Source organism: Artibeus jamaicensis, unplaced genomic scaffold (assembly GCF_021234435.1).
Source record: "Artibeus jamaicensis isolate MK-2021 breed Jamaican fruit bat unplaced genomic scaffold, CSHL_Jam_final contig_467, whole genome shotgun sequence".
In the NCBI taxonomy this organism is placed as follows: Eukaryota; Metazoa; Chordata; class Mammalia; order Chiroptera; family Phyllostomidae; genus Artibeus; species Artibeus jamaicensis.
The window spans coordinates 4,102,158-4,119,255 of record NW_026521845.1 but is presented as its reverse complement, the minus strand read 5'-3'; the positions used below and the strand labels follow the sequence as shown (position 1 = coordinate 4,119,255).

At 40.3% G+C, this 17,098-nt stretch overlaps 1 protein-coding gene across 4 annotated transcripts in view; it reads left to right on the top strand.

Moving 5' to 3' along the window:
• LOC119047441 (complement factor H) overlaps positions 1–13,144 on the top strand; it is a 29,109-nt gene extending 15,965 nt beyond the window's left edge. For all 4 annotated transcript variants that reach the window (XM_053667279.1, XM_053667282.1, XM_053667281.1 and 1 more), the window contains 7 exons: positions 5,485–5,661; positions 6,136–6,345; positions 7,679–7,852; positions 9,660–9,842; positions 11,424–11,597; positions 12,130–12,312; positions 12,750–13,144. In XM_053667279.1, the coding sequence (XP_053523254.1) occupies positions 5,485–5,661; positions 6,136–6,345; positions 7,679–7,852; positions 9,660–9,842; positions 11,424–11,597; positions 12,130–12,312; positions 12,750–12,946 (1,298 nt within the window). In that variant the 3' untranslated portion in view covers positions 12,947–13,144. The remainder of the gene's footprint in view (positions 1–5,484; positions 5,662–6,135; positions 6,346–7,678; positions 7,853–9,659; positions 9,843–11,423; positions 11,598–12,129; positions 12,313–12,749) is intronic.
• Positions 13,145–17,098: the final 3,954 nt, after the last annotated feature.

Sequence of the window (17,098 nt, the reverse complement as noted above, 5' to 3'; positions counted from 1 at the left end):
TATTTATGGTTCTATATAAGTTTTTGAAATGTTTGTTCTGTATCTGTGAAATATGTCATTGGTACTTTAATAAGGATTGCAGTGAATCTATGTATTGCTTTGGGTAGTATGGACATTTTGATGATGTTAATTCTTCCAATCCATGAGCATGATACATGTGTCCATTTGTTTCTGTCTTCCTTATTTTCTTTCTTCAGTGTTGCGTGGTTTTATGAGTACAGGTCTTTTACATCATTGGTTGGGTTTATTCCTGGGTACTTTATTTTTCTTAGTAAAGTTGTGTATCAAAGGGGAAGTTTTCCCATTTGATGGTTGCTATATCAAATGGGATGTTTTCCCTGATTTCTGTTTCTGATATTTCATTGTTCGTGTACAAACATGCCTTTGATTTCTGAATATTGACTTTGTATCCCACTCTTTTACCAAATTCATTTATTAGGTCAAATAGTTTTCTGCTGGAGTCTATAAGATTTTCTCTGTACACTGTCATGCCACCTACAAAAAATGACACTTTCCCTTCCTCCTTTCCAATTTGAATTCACTTTATTTCTTGTTCTTGCCTGATTGCTGTGGCTAAAACTTTCAATACTATGTTGAATAGGAGTGGTGAAATGGACATCCTTGTCTTGTCCCTGATCTCAGTGGAAAAGCTTTTAGTTTTTGTCCATTGGGTATAATGTTGGCTGTAGGTCTCTCTTATATGGCCTTTATTATATTGAGAAATGCTCCCTCTATTCCCAACTTGCTGAGTGTTTTTATGATAAATGGGTGCTGTACCTTCTCAAATGCTTTTTCTGCACCTATTGATATGATCATGTGATTTTTGTCTTTCCTTTTGTTTATGTAATGTCTTATGTTTATTGATTTTCAAATATTGAACCATCCCTGCATACTTGGGATGAATCCCACTTCATCATGGTATATGATCTTTTTAATATATTTCTGGATGCGGTTTGCCAATATTTTGTTGAGGATTTTAGCATCTATGTTCATCATCAATATTGGCCTGAAGTGTTCTTTCTTTGTTGTCTCTTTATCTGGTTTTGAGATTACAGTGACACTGGCTTCATAAAATAAAATTTGTGAGTCTTCTATCTTCTTAGATTTTTTGGAATAGTCTGTGAAGGATAGGGATTAACTCTTCCTTAAATGCTTTGTAAAATTCTCCTATGAAACTATCCAGTACAGGGCTTTTCTGTGTCAGGATTTTTTTGATTATTGCTTCAATTTTGTCAGCTGTTATTGGTCTATTCAGGCTTTCTGCTTCTTCATTCAATTTTGGAAGATTATAATTTTCTAGAAATTTGTCCATTTCACCTAGGTTATCAAATATATTGGCATATAGTTATTCATAGTAATTTCTATTTTAATATATTTTATTGACTATGCCATTACAATTGTGCTATTTCCCCCCTTCATTCCCCTCCACCCTGCACACCCCCTCACTCACCATCCCCCCCTTTAGTTTATGACCACCTGTCTCAAGTACTTTAGATTCTATATTTCCCATACTATTCTTGCCCTCCCCCCTAACTATTTTCTACCTACCATCTATGCTACTTATTTTCTGTAACTTCTCCCCCCTTCTCCTTCTCCCACTCCCCTGTTGCTAACCCCTCCATATGATCTTCATTTCTATTGTTCTGTGCCTGGCCTAGCTGTCCTCTTAGTTTCCTTTTGTCTTAGGTATGGTTCTTAATAACTGTGAGTTTGCTGTCCTTTCACTGTTCATCTTTTTTATCTTCTTTTTCTTAGGTAAATTCCTTTAACATTTCATATAATACGGGCTTGGTGATGATGAACTCCTTGAATTTGGTCTTATCTGAGAAGCACTTTATCTGCCCTTCCATTCTAAATGAAAGCTTTGCTGGATAGAGCAATCTTGGATGTAGGTCTTTGGATTTCATGACTTGGAATACTTCTTTCCAGCCCCTTCTTGCCTGTAAGGTCCCTTTTGAGAAATCTGCTGACAGTCTGATGGGAACTCCTTTGTAGGTGACTGTCCCCTTATCTCTTGTTGCTTCTAGGATTCTCTCCTTCATTTTAATCTTGGCTAGTGTAATTATGATGTGCCTTGGTGTGTTCCTTCTTGGGTCCAACTTTTTTGGGACTCTCTGAGCTTCCTGGATTTCCTAGAAGTCTATCTCCTTTGCCAGATTGGGGAAGTTCTCCTTTATTATTTGTTCAAATAAGTTTTCCAGTTGTGGCTGTTCCTCTTCCCCTTCTGGTACCCCTATAATTCAGATGTTGGAGCATTTAAAGTTGACCTGGAGGTTCCTAAGCTTCTCCTCATTTTTTTGAATTCTTGTTTCTTCATCCTTTTCTGTTTGGTCATTTTTTCCTTCCTTCTGGTCTACTCCCTTATTCTGAGTCTCAGTTTCCTTTCCATTACTATTGATTTCCTGTGCATTACCATTCATTTCAATTAGTTTAGCCTTCATATGTTCCTCTAATTTGTGACTAAAATCAACCAGTTCTGTGAGCATCCTGATTACCAGTGTTTTGAACTGTGCATCTGAAAGTTTGGCTATTTCTTCATAGCTTAGATTTATCGGCTCTGGGGCTCTGAGTTGTTCTTGAGCCATGTTTTGATCTGTTGGTGCCTGTTACGTATGAGGAGCAGAGCCTTAGTTGATCACCAGGGCGTGGCCGCCCAGGTCTCTGGTTTGTGATGCTGTATGTGGGGGTGGGGACAAAGAGGGACAATGGAGGTTCCTTCTGCCGCTTCCTGCCACTGGGGGCAGCACAGTCCATCTCACTGCTTTCTCCTTCACTGGTTTATGGTTTATTGGTTTGGTTGAAGGGTTTGTTGTTGTCAGACATTTATATAGTTCAATTTTCTGTGGTTTGGCTGTGTTTTTGTTGCTAAAAACTTTTGTTGCTAAAAACTTGTTGCTAAAACTTTGTTGTTTTTAAACTTGGTTGTGCAAGAAGATAAAGTGTTTCCACCTACGCCTCCATCTTGGTGGAAGTCCCTCATAGTAATTTCTTACAATCCTTTGTATTTCTGTGGTGTCAGTTGTAATCTCTCTTCTTTCGTATCTGATTGTGTTTATTTGGGTCCTCTCTCTTTTATTTCTTCATGAGTCTGCTTAAAGTCTTGTCAATTTTGTTTATCTTTTTAAAGGACCAGCTCCTGGATTTACTGATCCTTAGAATTGTGCTGTTAGCCTTTATGTCATTTAATTCTGCTCTGATCTTCATCATTTCCTTCCTTCTACTTGCTCTAGGCTGTTTTTGTTGTTGTTCCTCAAGTTCTTGTAGGTGTACGGTTAGGTTTTTTACTTGAAATATTTCTATCTTTTCTAGATAGGCCCATATCGCTACAACCTTCTCTCTCAGGACTGCTTTTGCTGTGTCCCATAAATGTTGGATTGTTGTGAGTTCATTTTCATTTGTTTCCAGAAAGTTTTTTATTTCTTTCTTAATCTCATTTTTGACCCATTCATTGCTTAATATTGTGCTATTCAATCTCCATGAGTTTGAGTGTTTTTGAGTTTTTTCCTTGAGGTTTGTTTCCTGTTTCAGTCCCTCATGGTCAGAGAAAATTCTTGATATTATTTCCATGTTCTTGAATTTGTTGAGGTTTGTTTTGTGTCCTATCACATGGTATATCTTTGAAAATCTTCCATGTACATTTGAAAGAATGTGTATTTTGCTTCTTTTGGATGAAAACTCTATATATATCTGTTAAGGCCATTTGATCTAAGACATTGTTCAATACTCCAATATTGTTGTTGATATTTTTTTGGAAGATCTATCTATTTTTAACACTGGGGTGATAAAATCCCCTACATTAATTGTGTTGCTGTCAATATCTTTCTTGAAGTCCTCCCAGATTTTCCTTATGTATTTGGGTGTCCTTATATGGAGAACTTTTCTTCTCTTTATTGATGTTCAAGTACAGTTGTCTCCATTTTCCCACCACAAACAATACCATTGAACTGCATATAATAATTTCTCATCCCTGGAGTTCATTCTAGTTGACAGTGTCATGGTATTCTTTCTTTAGTTTTATGTACTTGATTTGTGATATATATTTAAGAATTTTTTGCATTTATGTCCATGGGTGTATGAAATTACAGTTACTTTTTCTAGGAATGTCTCTGCCAGTCATTATTACCAAGGTTATTGTGGTCTTAGACACCCAATAGAGAATTGTTCTTTGCTCCTCTGTTTCCAGAAAGTACATCTATAATATAATTGCACACAGAGTGATTATATATATTTTTAAATGATTGATAGAATTCACCTGTGAAATCATCTGATAATTAGTTTGGGTTCTTTTATCTTTAAAAGACTTTTCACTGATTAACATAATTTCCCTAAATGAGAATGGGCTATTTGGACTTCATATATAGTTCTCTTACCAATATGGCAAGCTAGGAAACAAAAAGCTGTAGGAAAGTTTTAAACTTTTAACAACGCGTAAATCACTAGGTAACATATCAAATTGCATCTCAGCCAAGAATCTGTATCAAATTCATTGATCTTTAACTAAAGGCAATTACTCACTATGTGACACAGACTGCAACCAGCAGTGCCCATGGTATTGTGGATGCGATGAACAAAATCACATGGACTGCAGCAGTGCTGTGCAGAAAAGGGACTGTGTGACCTCTCTCTGGGTGAGAGAATGCCCCAACCCTATGCCAGACAGACTTTTATTGCTCTCTGGGAACATTACATCAAGGAAGGTCCTCATTCATTATGCACAGGTTTGCTTGAAGTGATTATTTCTTAGAGATAACAAAGAAAAGAATGTTGCAAATGCTAGGAAATAATAAAGGTGATTACACTCCATGCTTGGAATGGCTTAGCACAGACTTTAGTGAGTTACTTCAAAGATATACATTAAACATCTGCTGTCTTAACTCAAGTGAGGGAGTCTTAGGAACAGCAAGCCTCAAAGCAGCCTAGAAATAATGCAGGGCTGGTCCTCCATGGGAAAGCCGATCTGTGGGACTGGCTCCTGTGTGCCGCCTCTCACCTCTAAGTTTTCCAAACCAGGGCTGAGCTACATTCACCATCGCCACATGTTCCCTATACCTATGGGTATTCAGCCTCTATTGGCACAACATCTTCTGAGGGTTTTCATCAGCTCCCAGTACATTTGTTGAGGGATATCCATAAAAAAGATTCTGATATCTATCTTGATTTTATTGACTGTTATTGAATGAATCATCCAGGTAGGATGTTCTACTGGTTACAAATCTTTAAAATAGGCTTTCCCCAAATTAGCCAAGCTTGATCACAGAAAGAATAAGAGAAAGACTCTACAAAGAAGGCCATGAGAATATAAACCCAGTGTGGTATGTTACAGTGGTAAGCAAGAAGGAAAGTAAAACAAAGTTAAACCTAGAACAAGTCATAATAATTTGATCTTTTCATATGCATAATTACTGCCAGTTTTATTTACTGAAATATTCTTTTAATATTTTTAACTTGTGGTTTTCCTAAGAAATCTAATTTTAATATTTTTAGAAGTACCAAGATGTCCGCCTCCACCTCAGATTCCCAAATCTCAAAATATGATGACCACAGTGAATTATCAGGAAGGAGAAACAGTCTCTATTCTCTGTCAAGACAATTCTCTGATTCTGGAAGCTGGAGACCTGGTGTGCCAGGGTGGAATCTGGAAGTCAGTTCCACGCTGCATTGGTCAGTAGTGCGTCACTTGCATCACACCTGTCTGTCAAATGAGGGTTAGACTGCCCTGTGCTTTGTGGACAGAGACAGATGAAGCCCTTTCTCCGTATTCGTTCCACTTCATCTCAAAACGCTATAGCACAGTCTCAGTACTGAAATCGATCAGCATTATTCCCCTTGTGTTGTGAAGTGAGCACAGAGAGAAGCTTTGGGTTATTGTGGGAACACCAAACACGATTGCTCCAGTTGTATATTTTGCTCCTCAGGATGAGCAGGGAGGGAATGAAGGGGCCCAAGGAATGAGTGGATAGTAGCGTTGATTTTATGGAGACATACATCTTTGCAAGTTTCAAATATTGTTTAGCTATTAAATAATTTCATTAGTTCAAATTATTCTTATTTTAAAACCCCAAATGTGTTTATTTAATTTTTCCTTGTAAATATGATCTTTGTGCCTGATCCTTCAGCCTCTGTTCTGCATTGTAGAGAAAACACCGTGTTCTCAGCCACCTGATATAGAACATGGAACCGTAAATTCCTCCAGATCAGAAGAAGAAGGAGAGGAAACACTGGAGCCCAAGGTCTATCCACATGGCACTAAGTTACATTATGTTTGTGAAGATGGTTTCAAGATAACCGGGAAACCTAAGATAGCATGCCACCTGGGGACATGGAGTCCCCTGCCTCGTTGTGTAGGTGAGGACAGCCTGCAAACTAAAATTCTATTTTGGTACAATTCATTAAAATAAGCAATCATTATCAAAGTCATGAGAGATAATTCTTTAGATTTATAGGTAAGCAAATCTATTTATATGTTTATGCACTATTATGTGTTAACGTATTTTACCAATTTTTGCATAAACAAATACATCCTATTTTTGTTAATGTCATGGGTTTATTATGAAATTGCTTTAGTTTTTCTTTCTTTCTTTCTGTTTCATTGTCAACGTCATGACCAAGGTCCCCATTTCCACCTCTTTGTGCCCTTCCACCCAGCCTCTACCCCCTGACTTCTCTCTGGCCACCTCCACATTGTCTTCTGTGTCCATGGGCTATGCATATATGTCCTTTAGCAATTTCTTCACCTTTGGTCACCCAGCCCCCCTCTCCCCAATTCCCTCTGACAGTTGTCAGTTTGTCCCATGTGTCCACACCTCTGTTCTATTTTGTTCACCAGTTTCTTCTGTTCACAATTCCACATATAAGTGAGATCATATGGTATGTCCTTCTCTGTCTGGCTTGCTTCACTCAGCATAATGTTCTCCAGGTCCATCCATGCTGTCGCAAAAGGTAAGATGTCCTTCTTTTTCACAGCCACATAGCAGCCACTGTGGAAATCAGTATGGAGCTACCTCAAAAATTAAAAATGGAACTGCTTTCTCACCCAGCCATCCCACTCCTGGGAATATGCCCTAAGCATCCTGAAACACCAATTTGAAAGAACATGTGCACCCCCATGTTCATAGCAGCCAGGACCTGGAGACAGTCCAAGGGCCTATCAGTCCATGAGTGGATAAAAAATGTGGTACATGAAATCACTTCCAATTATGGCATTTTCCCTACCAAAACTTGATGTGTAGTGAAATTAAACTATTCACATACGTACAGCTATTCATATTATTCTAAATATTTGTGTATGTTGAAGTGAAGGCTTTGCCACCAGGTTTTTAAAATTTTATGTTCTTCCTACACTGTCCTTTCTGACCTCTTACAATAGATGAGAATTTTCTTAATATGATTCTCAAAGTGTTTCCTTTTGTTACTTGTGACTTGTTAGAGAAGCAGGGATAGTCCCATTCCTAAATATATTGACCTTTTTCTTTTCCATCAATGCATACCACAATTATGGTTTTAGCAAGCCTTTATGTACCTTTTTCATAATATAATATATCATAGTAATATATCATAATAATATGATATATTATTATTAGCACCTGTGTGATCATATAAAAGTACTATGACAACCAGTACATGAAATAAACCTCAGAGTTAGTGAAATACGCAGTCATTCTCAACTTTTCTCTTTCAGGACTTCCTTGTGGACCACCACCTTCAATTTCCAATGGGGCTGCTCCCAACAGGAAACAGAAATATGAGTATGGAGAAGAACTTACATACAACTGTGCACAAGGATTTACGATTCATGGACCTGCATCTGTGATATGTTTAGGAGGAAAATGGAGTCCTCCCCCAGAATGCACAAGTACGGTGTATTTAATTTTATTCTCAGGCTGATCAATATCTGTAATTAGAGCAATAATATAAATTTAAACCTGTAGTCATTCTAGAATTTACTAAGGTATCTCTGGAAAGTTCTGGATTCTGGTGGAGAATTAATAGCCCTAGTCACAGGAACAGGTTGGCAACAGGAGCCTCTGGTGGACACTGGCCAGCAGAGTCCACCTGATGTGGCTTATGGCAAGAATGAATGCACAGGCGACAACAATCCTGTGTGGAAAAAGGGAACAGGTGCGACTACTCTCTCAAGGGGAAAGTGCCTGTGGTGCCTCAGCCACTCCCTCAAGAGGGGAGCGCCCCGACCCTTGCCTTGACAGGCTTTTATTGTTTTCCTCAGGTCTTACATCATAGAAAGATTTATTATCTATTACATAGAATATTATTGTCTACATTTTAGGTACAATCAAGAAGATGAAAATAACATGCACAGGGGAATGGTGATGAGCTGATTAGCTCTGTCCTTGGGAGAACTCATTCAGGCTTTGGAAATTACCTTGAAGATACACAATACACATTTGTTATTTTTAGACCAGGGTGGTGGAGTTTTAGCAAGATCAAGCCATAACAGTCTGTATGCATTTTTTAGGCCCGATTCCCGTGGGAAAACTCGTTTGAAGGTCTGGCTCCTGCCCACCACTTCGCTTCTGTAGGTTTTCCATACAGAGCTGAGTCACATTTGCCAGGCCAAAACAAACCAATCCTCTACAATTCCCCCCTTTTTTTCTTTTTGTTAAGGTTGTTGTGGTGACACATCTCACAAGACTTGCTACTTTCTGGTCTCCTTTGCGACCCTGAGCAAATAATTGCACCCGAACTGGGAAGCAAAGGCTATCAGCCACAGGAGCCCCACTGGGTTACTTCGAAGTCCCCCGTCCCCTGCCCGTGTTCCATGTGCACGCTCAGACATGTCCTCTCTGTGGAGGGCAGCTGGCCCCTGCTCACCAGTCTCATCATGACCCAGCTCATGTCACTTTACAGTTACCTACCTATAGACATTTGTGTCATTTTCCAATGCTTCACGTAATTCTGGGAAATGGACTTGGACAGAAGAAAAGGCTAGGAATAGGGATATAATGTAGATGGCCTCTCTGTGCAAAAAGGAATCTGAATGTAAGTAATTTGGTCCTGATCTCTTCAGGCTTTCCAAACCATCAGTCCCATATAATACTTTTTTTTCAACTACTTTATTTATTTTTAATTGTTTTTTAGACACAATTGTCTCCATTTTCCTCCCAGTGCTCCCCCCAACCCCACACACACCTGCCCACCACCTTCAATCCTGCCCCCTTTGGGCTTTGTCCATGTGTCCTTTATACATGTTCCTTGATGACTCCCCTCCTATTTTTTCATTGTCTCTCTCCACCCTCCCCTCTGGTTATCATCAGATTGTTCTTCAATTTCAATGTCCTTGGTTATATTTTGCTTGTTTGTTTGTTTTGTTGATTAGGTACAACTTAAAGGTGAGATCATATGGTGTTTGTCCCTCACCACCTGGCTTATTTCACTTAGCATAATGTTCTCTCCATCCATCCATGCTTTCATCAAGGGTAGGAGCTCCTTCTTTCTTTCTCTTCATAGCCATATTATACTTCTGATGAATGTGGAGTCATTCAATGTAATGAAGTCAAGACCACTAACACATTTTCGAGTTATAAAAAATATTGTACAGTATGTATTCATTTGGTATGTACCTATTATTCTAGAGTAAAGTTATTGGCCAATGTCCATTTTTAAAGATTTGCTGAATGAGTATTTTGTGTTCTTCCTTTCAGAAACAACTTGTCCTTCCCCACCCAGCTTTAATCATGCCATGCCTAAAGATGTAAATGTGAACAAGAAATCGTATCAGCCAGGAGATGAAGTAGCTTATAAATGTCAAGAACACTACCAAATGGATGGATCCAATGTTGTTCGCTGTGTGGCTGGCAGATGGATAGGGACACCCACATGCAGAGGTGTTCCATAAACTTTGACATTTTATTTTCTGAAGTGTCTTCAATACTATAATATAGCATTGCTTCTAGCATGATGAAGAGATGAACATAGGCTATGTCTTAGGCCAGATCAAGGGGGGTTCGTGCCTTCACACAGAGGAACCAAAGGGGTGGTGATGGTTGACCTGAGAGCCCTTTGTTCTCATTGGGTGGCTCCTGACACAACAGAATCAGCACCTACTGGGAAATTGGAGGAAATACAAGTGTAAATTCACAGGTTTACTCAGAGTACTATCAAAAACTCGGGGTTGTGACCTGAAAATTTGTTTTTGTTGTTGTTATTGTTCAAGTACAGTTCTCTGCCTTCTTTTCCCACCCTCACCTTTCCCTGCCACTTCAGCCATCCCTCCCTCCCTCCCCTGATATCACCTCCCAGTTGGTTTTGTCCATGTGTCCTTTATAATTGTCCCTGAAAACCTTTCACCCTCTTCCCCCCAGTATTCCCCCTTGTACCCCTTCTGGTTACTTTCCATTTATTCTTAATTTCTATGTCTCAGGTTATATTTTGCTTGCTTGTTTGTTTTGTTGACTAGATTCCAGTTAAAGGTGAGATCATATGGTGTTTGTCTCTTACCACCTGGCTTATTTCACTTAGTCTAATGCTCCCCAGTTCCATTTATGCTCTCACAAAGGGTAGGAGCTCCTTCTTTCTCTCTGTTGTATAGTATTCCATTCTCTAAATGTACCATTGTTTTTCGATCCATTCATTTACCGACGGACACTTAGGTTTCTTTTAACACTTGGCTATTATAAATGGTGCTGCTATGATCATTGGGGTGCCTAAGTTCTTTTGAATTGGTGTTTCAGGGTTCTTAGGATACCATCCTAACAGTGAAACTTCTTCAGTGAAAATTCCCAGCAGCTTTCACTGGGTCCTATTACTACTTACATCCAGCTGGACCTCATTGCTCATGGCATCAACCATAAGCATTTGTACTCTCCACCCTAAGAATACTAGAGTACTTTAAGTTATAAATTCATTTTTCTCATTCTCTGTTTGGATCTGTTGTGAGATCACCCTCTTCCTTTAACTATGTGGAATTCCTCAAAGTGTTTAATTCTTGATTTATTCATTAAGGAAATGACTAGTGTACTTATGAGTTCAAGAGCCTAAAACTACAACAAATAGACATGATGATTTCAACCCAAATTTGATGCCAAATAATCTGCTATTCTGCATTTTTAGGGTTTATCAATTGATCTTAAATTGGTAAAACTTATGTTTCTTTTCTAAATTCAAATGGGAAATGTTCTGAAAGCCATCATTTACACTCACTAGAAATGTCTTTTAATCTTTGAGAGAATGGGAAAGAAATTTAAGATGTAGAAGCTTAACTAATAAACACACACACAAAAAAAACCCAGCAACAAACCTGCATCATCTCCTCTTTTCAATCATACATGTAAGTTTAGAAAATTTTTCAGTCTTCATGATAGATTAATATGGATTTAAGTCCTCTAGAAATATAAGGGAATCCTATTTGTTGATTTGAGTTCTAAACATTCATTACATGATACTTACATTTTTTTCTTTTAATTCAGATAATACCTGTGGCAGTCCTCCCATAGTCGAATATGCCACTATACAAAACAAGAAGACTCACTATCTGTCTGGTGACACAGTACGTTACGAATGCATGAAATCTTTGGACCTATTTGGAGATGTAGAGGTGACCTGTTTGAATGGGAACTGGACAAACCCACCTCAGTGCAAAGGTAGAATATCTTATTCTCCCCCTCACCCGCACTTAGGAGGATATATTAGGGGTGAACTGTGCTGGTATGAATACATAATGAAGTAGTTCCTATGAAAGAAATAAATTCATGGAAATAAAATGGTGGTGCTCAAAGTCCACTTCTATTAATGGATTGAGTGAGTACTATGGCGTATTTCTTCTAGGACAGATTTGGCCACGTTAGAGGAAGAGATATTCTGTGTTGTGGATTCCACAATGAGGTTGAGAGTGTGAGCTCTTCAATGGGGTCTTTCAGCCCAGCTGCCCTCCAGCTTGTTAGCCACTGTCTATGGTGGGGGTGTTAAAGCTGTCCGTAAGTCCTCTTTGCTTACCCATTTGTGTGGCTGCTTCTGTACACCCTAGGTTTAAGAGTCTTGGTCAGGCATCCTTCATTTGGTTATTCAGGTTGCTTACTCCCTTATTTAGCTATAGTCCAGTTTGGTGCCCCTAGGGGTGAGGATAGCTCCCACCCACTCCAAAGCCACCTTAAATCAAAGACTATCCTCTTGTAGAATCCAAAGGAAAATGCGGGCCTCCTCCAACCATCGACAATGGGGACATTACCACATTCTCATCAGCTGTCTATGCTCCAGGAGACTCAGTGGAGTACAAATGCCAGCTCTACTATAAACTTCGGGGCAACAGGATAATAACATGTGGTGATGGAAAGTGGTCAGAACCACCCAAATGTTTAGGTAAGTGTGTTGCCATTCCAATGCGTTCCAGGAAATCTGTGTAGAGAGTGTGACGTTCTGCTCTTTATAACAGAACTTTCATGGATTAACAGTTATTCTGATGAAAGCTTGACCCCCTCATTGTGATGTGTGAGCAAATAACATATGAAAAAGTCTTAAGCAGGAACAGCAACAAAAATTCTTTTATGAAAACTCTATATGTGACAACTGGTATTATGAACTTGTATTTAATATTTAATTATCACAAAGAGTACCTTCTTTTACATCATTAATTGTTTACATTGACTTACAGGATGGCTTTTCAATGAATTATATTGGAAAAGGTTTGGAGAATGAGTTCCTGGATCTGTGTAGAAGATTTTGCATGACAGTCTAAACTTCTGTAGTGAGTATTTGCGCAGCACTTAATGTTTTATGTTCCTTGTTTTTACCTTTAGAGGCATGTGCAATCTCAGAAGAAATGATGGAAAAGCATAACATACAGTTAAAATGGAGACGGGACAAAAAACTTTATTCGGAATCAGATGATTCTCTTGAGTTCGAATGTCGATATAGGTATCGTGCAAGGTCACCACCTTCTGCATTCCGGGTAACATGTCGGGAAGGAAAACTGACGTATCCTACTTGTGTATAAAATGATGGTTATATTGCAGTCTGGACATTGAAATACACATATTCATTTAGCATATTTTGTAGTAATCCAATTCTCTATTTCTCCAAGTATATGTTATCTCATTTTTCTTCATAATCTGAATTTATGTTGATGTCATTGTAATCTGAAAGACCAAGGATCACTCTGAAAATGATCTCATTAAAATGTGGCAAACCACAATGCTGTGTGTTCTCGTTCGTGAAACATCCGTGGTGAGGAATCCCAGCCATCTCTTCATGGCCCACTTGCACCCAACCACTCCCCTAACATTCCCATCACTTTGTCCGAAACTTCTGAGGCCCTTTGAGACTCTTGGTGCAAAAAGAATGGGAAAACATGCTTGTCTCCATCTTCAAAATATAATCACTTCACAAACATGTCAAAACTAAACTATGTCACACATGTGTTGGCGAAAAGATGTCAGATGTATTTTGTCCTAGCAAAATACACACCACCGATTGTGACAAGTGTGATCTTCTGCACTATCCCTGCAGTGCATACAAGCACTCAGACATGTCACAGAGAGCAGGTGGAGTCCAATTCAGGGCATGACTTCGGGACAGTAGTACGCACTCTGATGAAAACACAGCATCAATATAAACACATTCACACGTTCTTACAACATGCTGTGACAGTTACTAGAGCACAGACTGGTAGGAAGTGCAATGACACACTTACCACAGCTCTATTGGATGTAGAGATAATGGGGGTAGGAGTTGGGGTTCACTTCCCATAGTCCCCCATTCTCAGTATTGAACATATATCACCTTTGAACCAGGAAATATGTTGATTTAGGGTAAATACACACAAAAAGTAAGAAGACACATGTTGAGAACTAGAAAATGCTGTGCATGAAAATGGATGGATTGAATATCATTTTCATGATTCTACTGCTTTATAGAGTTTTGGAAACGTTTAAGTACCAGAGCCGAAAATACTTTTTTTATGTTTCACCATGAATGTAAGGAAATATAACAATGAAACCATGAGACACCACAATCTCTCTGCATGAACTGGTGTGAGAAGAGAACCCAGGGTCCTCTTTCTGCTGAGAAAGGAGATGAAACAAAAGGGGGACACAGGGACTGAGAGGTGAAAACAGCCCCTTCATCCCTGGAGACAGTACACCTCTCCTCACCCAGCGTTGGACCACAGGGACTCCAGAAAACAGAGCAGGTGTCTCTGAACAGTTCCCTTCCTCCTGCATTCACATCCAAGTTCATACATCATATGACCCACAAGACATAATCACCTCCACCTCAGCAAGATGTCCACACCAGCTCTGCCCTCCAAACCCCGTAACCCTTCTCATCCCCAGAGCCCTAAACCAGGAGGACAGTGATGCCAAACAGGAGATAGTTCATCGATGAAACAATTCTTCTGTGTTTTCATTGCTCATGGAAATGATTACTTCATCTGCTCCTTGTTTTTTGTTGCCAGTGACACCATGAAATATTCCAGAAAGAAAGCACAGATGTCTGTACACGAAAGGCAGGTATGAACTATACCTTCCAGCACCTGAAGGAAATGGTGCTACAGCTGTGCGGACAACCGTGTGACATTTTCACAAGGTGGCAGGATGTCATCACTTGCACATGAGAAGGTAGGTCGCCAGAAGGACCAGACCCCAATAAGTGACCTGTGTCCCACTTGAAGGGGCTCTCAGGGACTTGCCTAGGACCTCAGGAGTGGCCCCAGGTCCACCCCTGGGCACCCTCCTCCTTCCAAGAAAGTGGGGACCGGGGATGTGTACCTTCCCTGGAGTAGGGGGGGAAGGGGTGGCACTGGGGGCACTTTCCCCAGCTCCTCACCCACCAGTTTGCAAACCTGCTGGTGTCCCTTCCCTGGCTTAGCCTTCCAAAGAAGATGCCACACAGCCATGGGTTGGGACAACCAGTGGCAGGGCTGTTGCTGTGCAAACTTTCCTGCATCAGATATTATGTCCTTTGGCCTTTGCTTATTTATTCATCTCATACACCATTTCACCCGGGCAGTCAGAATACCAAGACACCTATTACAGCTGCTTGTTCTTCTGCACCCAGGTCCCGGCAGAAAGGAGCCCATTATTGCTACCCACGCTGCAGACTTAGAGAAAGGTTTAGTTGTTAAGCAGTTAAATAAAACGAAGAAAGAAATCTTCAAAGTGCTTAGCACAGGGCTTAGCATGCAGGAGGAAGTTGAGAAGTTAGTTTTCTTCTTCCTATGTTCCTTTTTTTCTAGGTTAGTTTTCCCCTCTCCTCTCTTCCCAGAGAAAATGCAACTGCAAACCAACAGGGTCCATTAGGGGGTTCCCAGGCAAATCATTCAATGACCATGAGCATGAACACTTACCTCTAAATCACACTTATTTGTCAGAAACCTTCAGTTATAAATGACAAGAACCCAACCGAAACTGGCTTCAAAAGGTACTACAGCCCCCTTCACTGAACAGTCCAGTGGGGTTCAGGCACCGCTGGATCTAGGTCCCAAGTGCTAGTGTTGGGAACGTTTCTCTATCTCTCTGTTCTACCTTCTTCAGCATCGGCTTCACTCTGGGTTAGGCTTTGAATGTGGTGGCAAAAATTTTTCTTTCAGCACCTCCACATTGACAGATTTGATAGAAAAATGGAAAAAAAAAAACACAACATTCTCTTTCTCCAAAAATCCAGAAAAAGCCTCAGGACTGACTCTTACTGGCCCAGAACAAGTGATATGTCTATTCCTGAGTGACAGCTAGGCCCTGTGCAGTCCTGAGTGGCATGTCACCTGGAGGCAGGGATGGAGCCCAGCCACCATGGTGTATTCATGTCCTAGGACCGTCATAGCAATGTGCCCCAAACTGGGTGGCTCAAACAACAGAAACTGATCATCTCACAGTCCTGGAGGGCAGAAGTCCAAAGTCAAGGTGTCAGCAGAACTGGTTCCTTCTGGAGGCTCCGAGGGGGCATCTGTTCCCTGGCTCTCTCCTGGCTTCTGGTGTTCTTCCCCACTTGTAACTGTCCCCCTCCCTTCTCTGCCTCCGTTCCTTCTATTGGCTCCTCTGTGTCTTCAGGTGGCCTTCTTAGAATGACACCCATCGTTAGATTTAGGGCCCACCCTCACCCAGTACGGCCTTATCTTAACTCATTACATCTGCAAAGACCCATTTCCACATAAAGTCACGTTCAGAGTTTCTAAGTAAACATGAGTTTTGGGTGGGGCCACTGTTCAATCCAGTTCAGGTGGTAAGCCAAAAGAAAAATGGGGTACAGGTACCAGAAAAAAATAAGATACAGATGCTTGGCAGGCAAACTTCAAAATACCACATCAGTGACCAACCATCAGATTGTCAAAACAGGGGAGATCTTAAACAAATGTGTCTTCCCAGGGCCTTGAAATGACTGTGCCTAGTTGTTACACATGGGAAATCCCATAGGGAACCCAGTTCTACAGCACCTAGAAATCTCATTTTGATGGGAATGGTTCTTCGAAGCTGAGCTAAATTTACAACAAGTCAGGAAACTGCCATTCTCTTTCAGGCAAGCTCACAGCAGCTCCCACCCCCACCCGCTCCACTGTTCTGACTTCACATGTGTCTGAGACGGTGAGAGCCCTGCCCTGCAGGGAATTCGACCAGCCCACAGAGCCCGGCTGTGTCTAAACATGTAAAGATGCTTTGGGAAGACAAAGTCAGCTATTTCTAAATCCCCAGCCTCGGAGGCTGCCCTCTCAGTTGGTCAAACTGGCCCATCTTCTCAGAATCACCATCACCAATACTCAAACCAGTTATAGATGTTCCTTCTTTTCCTCCCTGCAGAAAAAAAAAGGATAACTTCCAATTTCTTGGGGGGAAAAGTTATAGGACAGTTTAAGTCAAACTCTTGGCAGTGGTAATCTCTGGACAGTAAGACAGAGGAGGGTTACAGAGCAGAAGTTATTACCGAAAACAATTATAAAGATATTTCTAAATTAAAAACATCCAGTGGTTCTGTGAAGGCTACCATATCATGTCAGTGAGCTAACCACCTTTGATTCAGGATGTCTAGTAACTAAGAACATTGCTCCCTCAACAGTAAGGAAAGAGAAAAGTTTAAATGAAAAGAAAGCAGTGGATGCAGAAAAGTACATGTCAAAAATAAAAATCCAAGCCAAGTGACATTTCACATTCCTATTTCC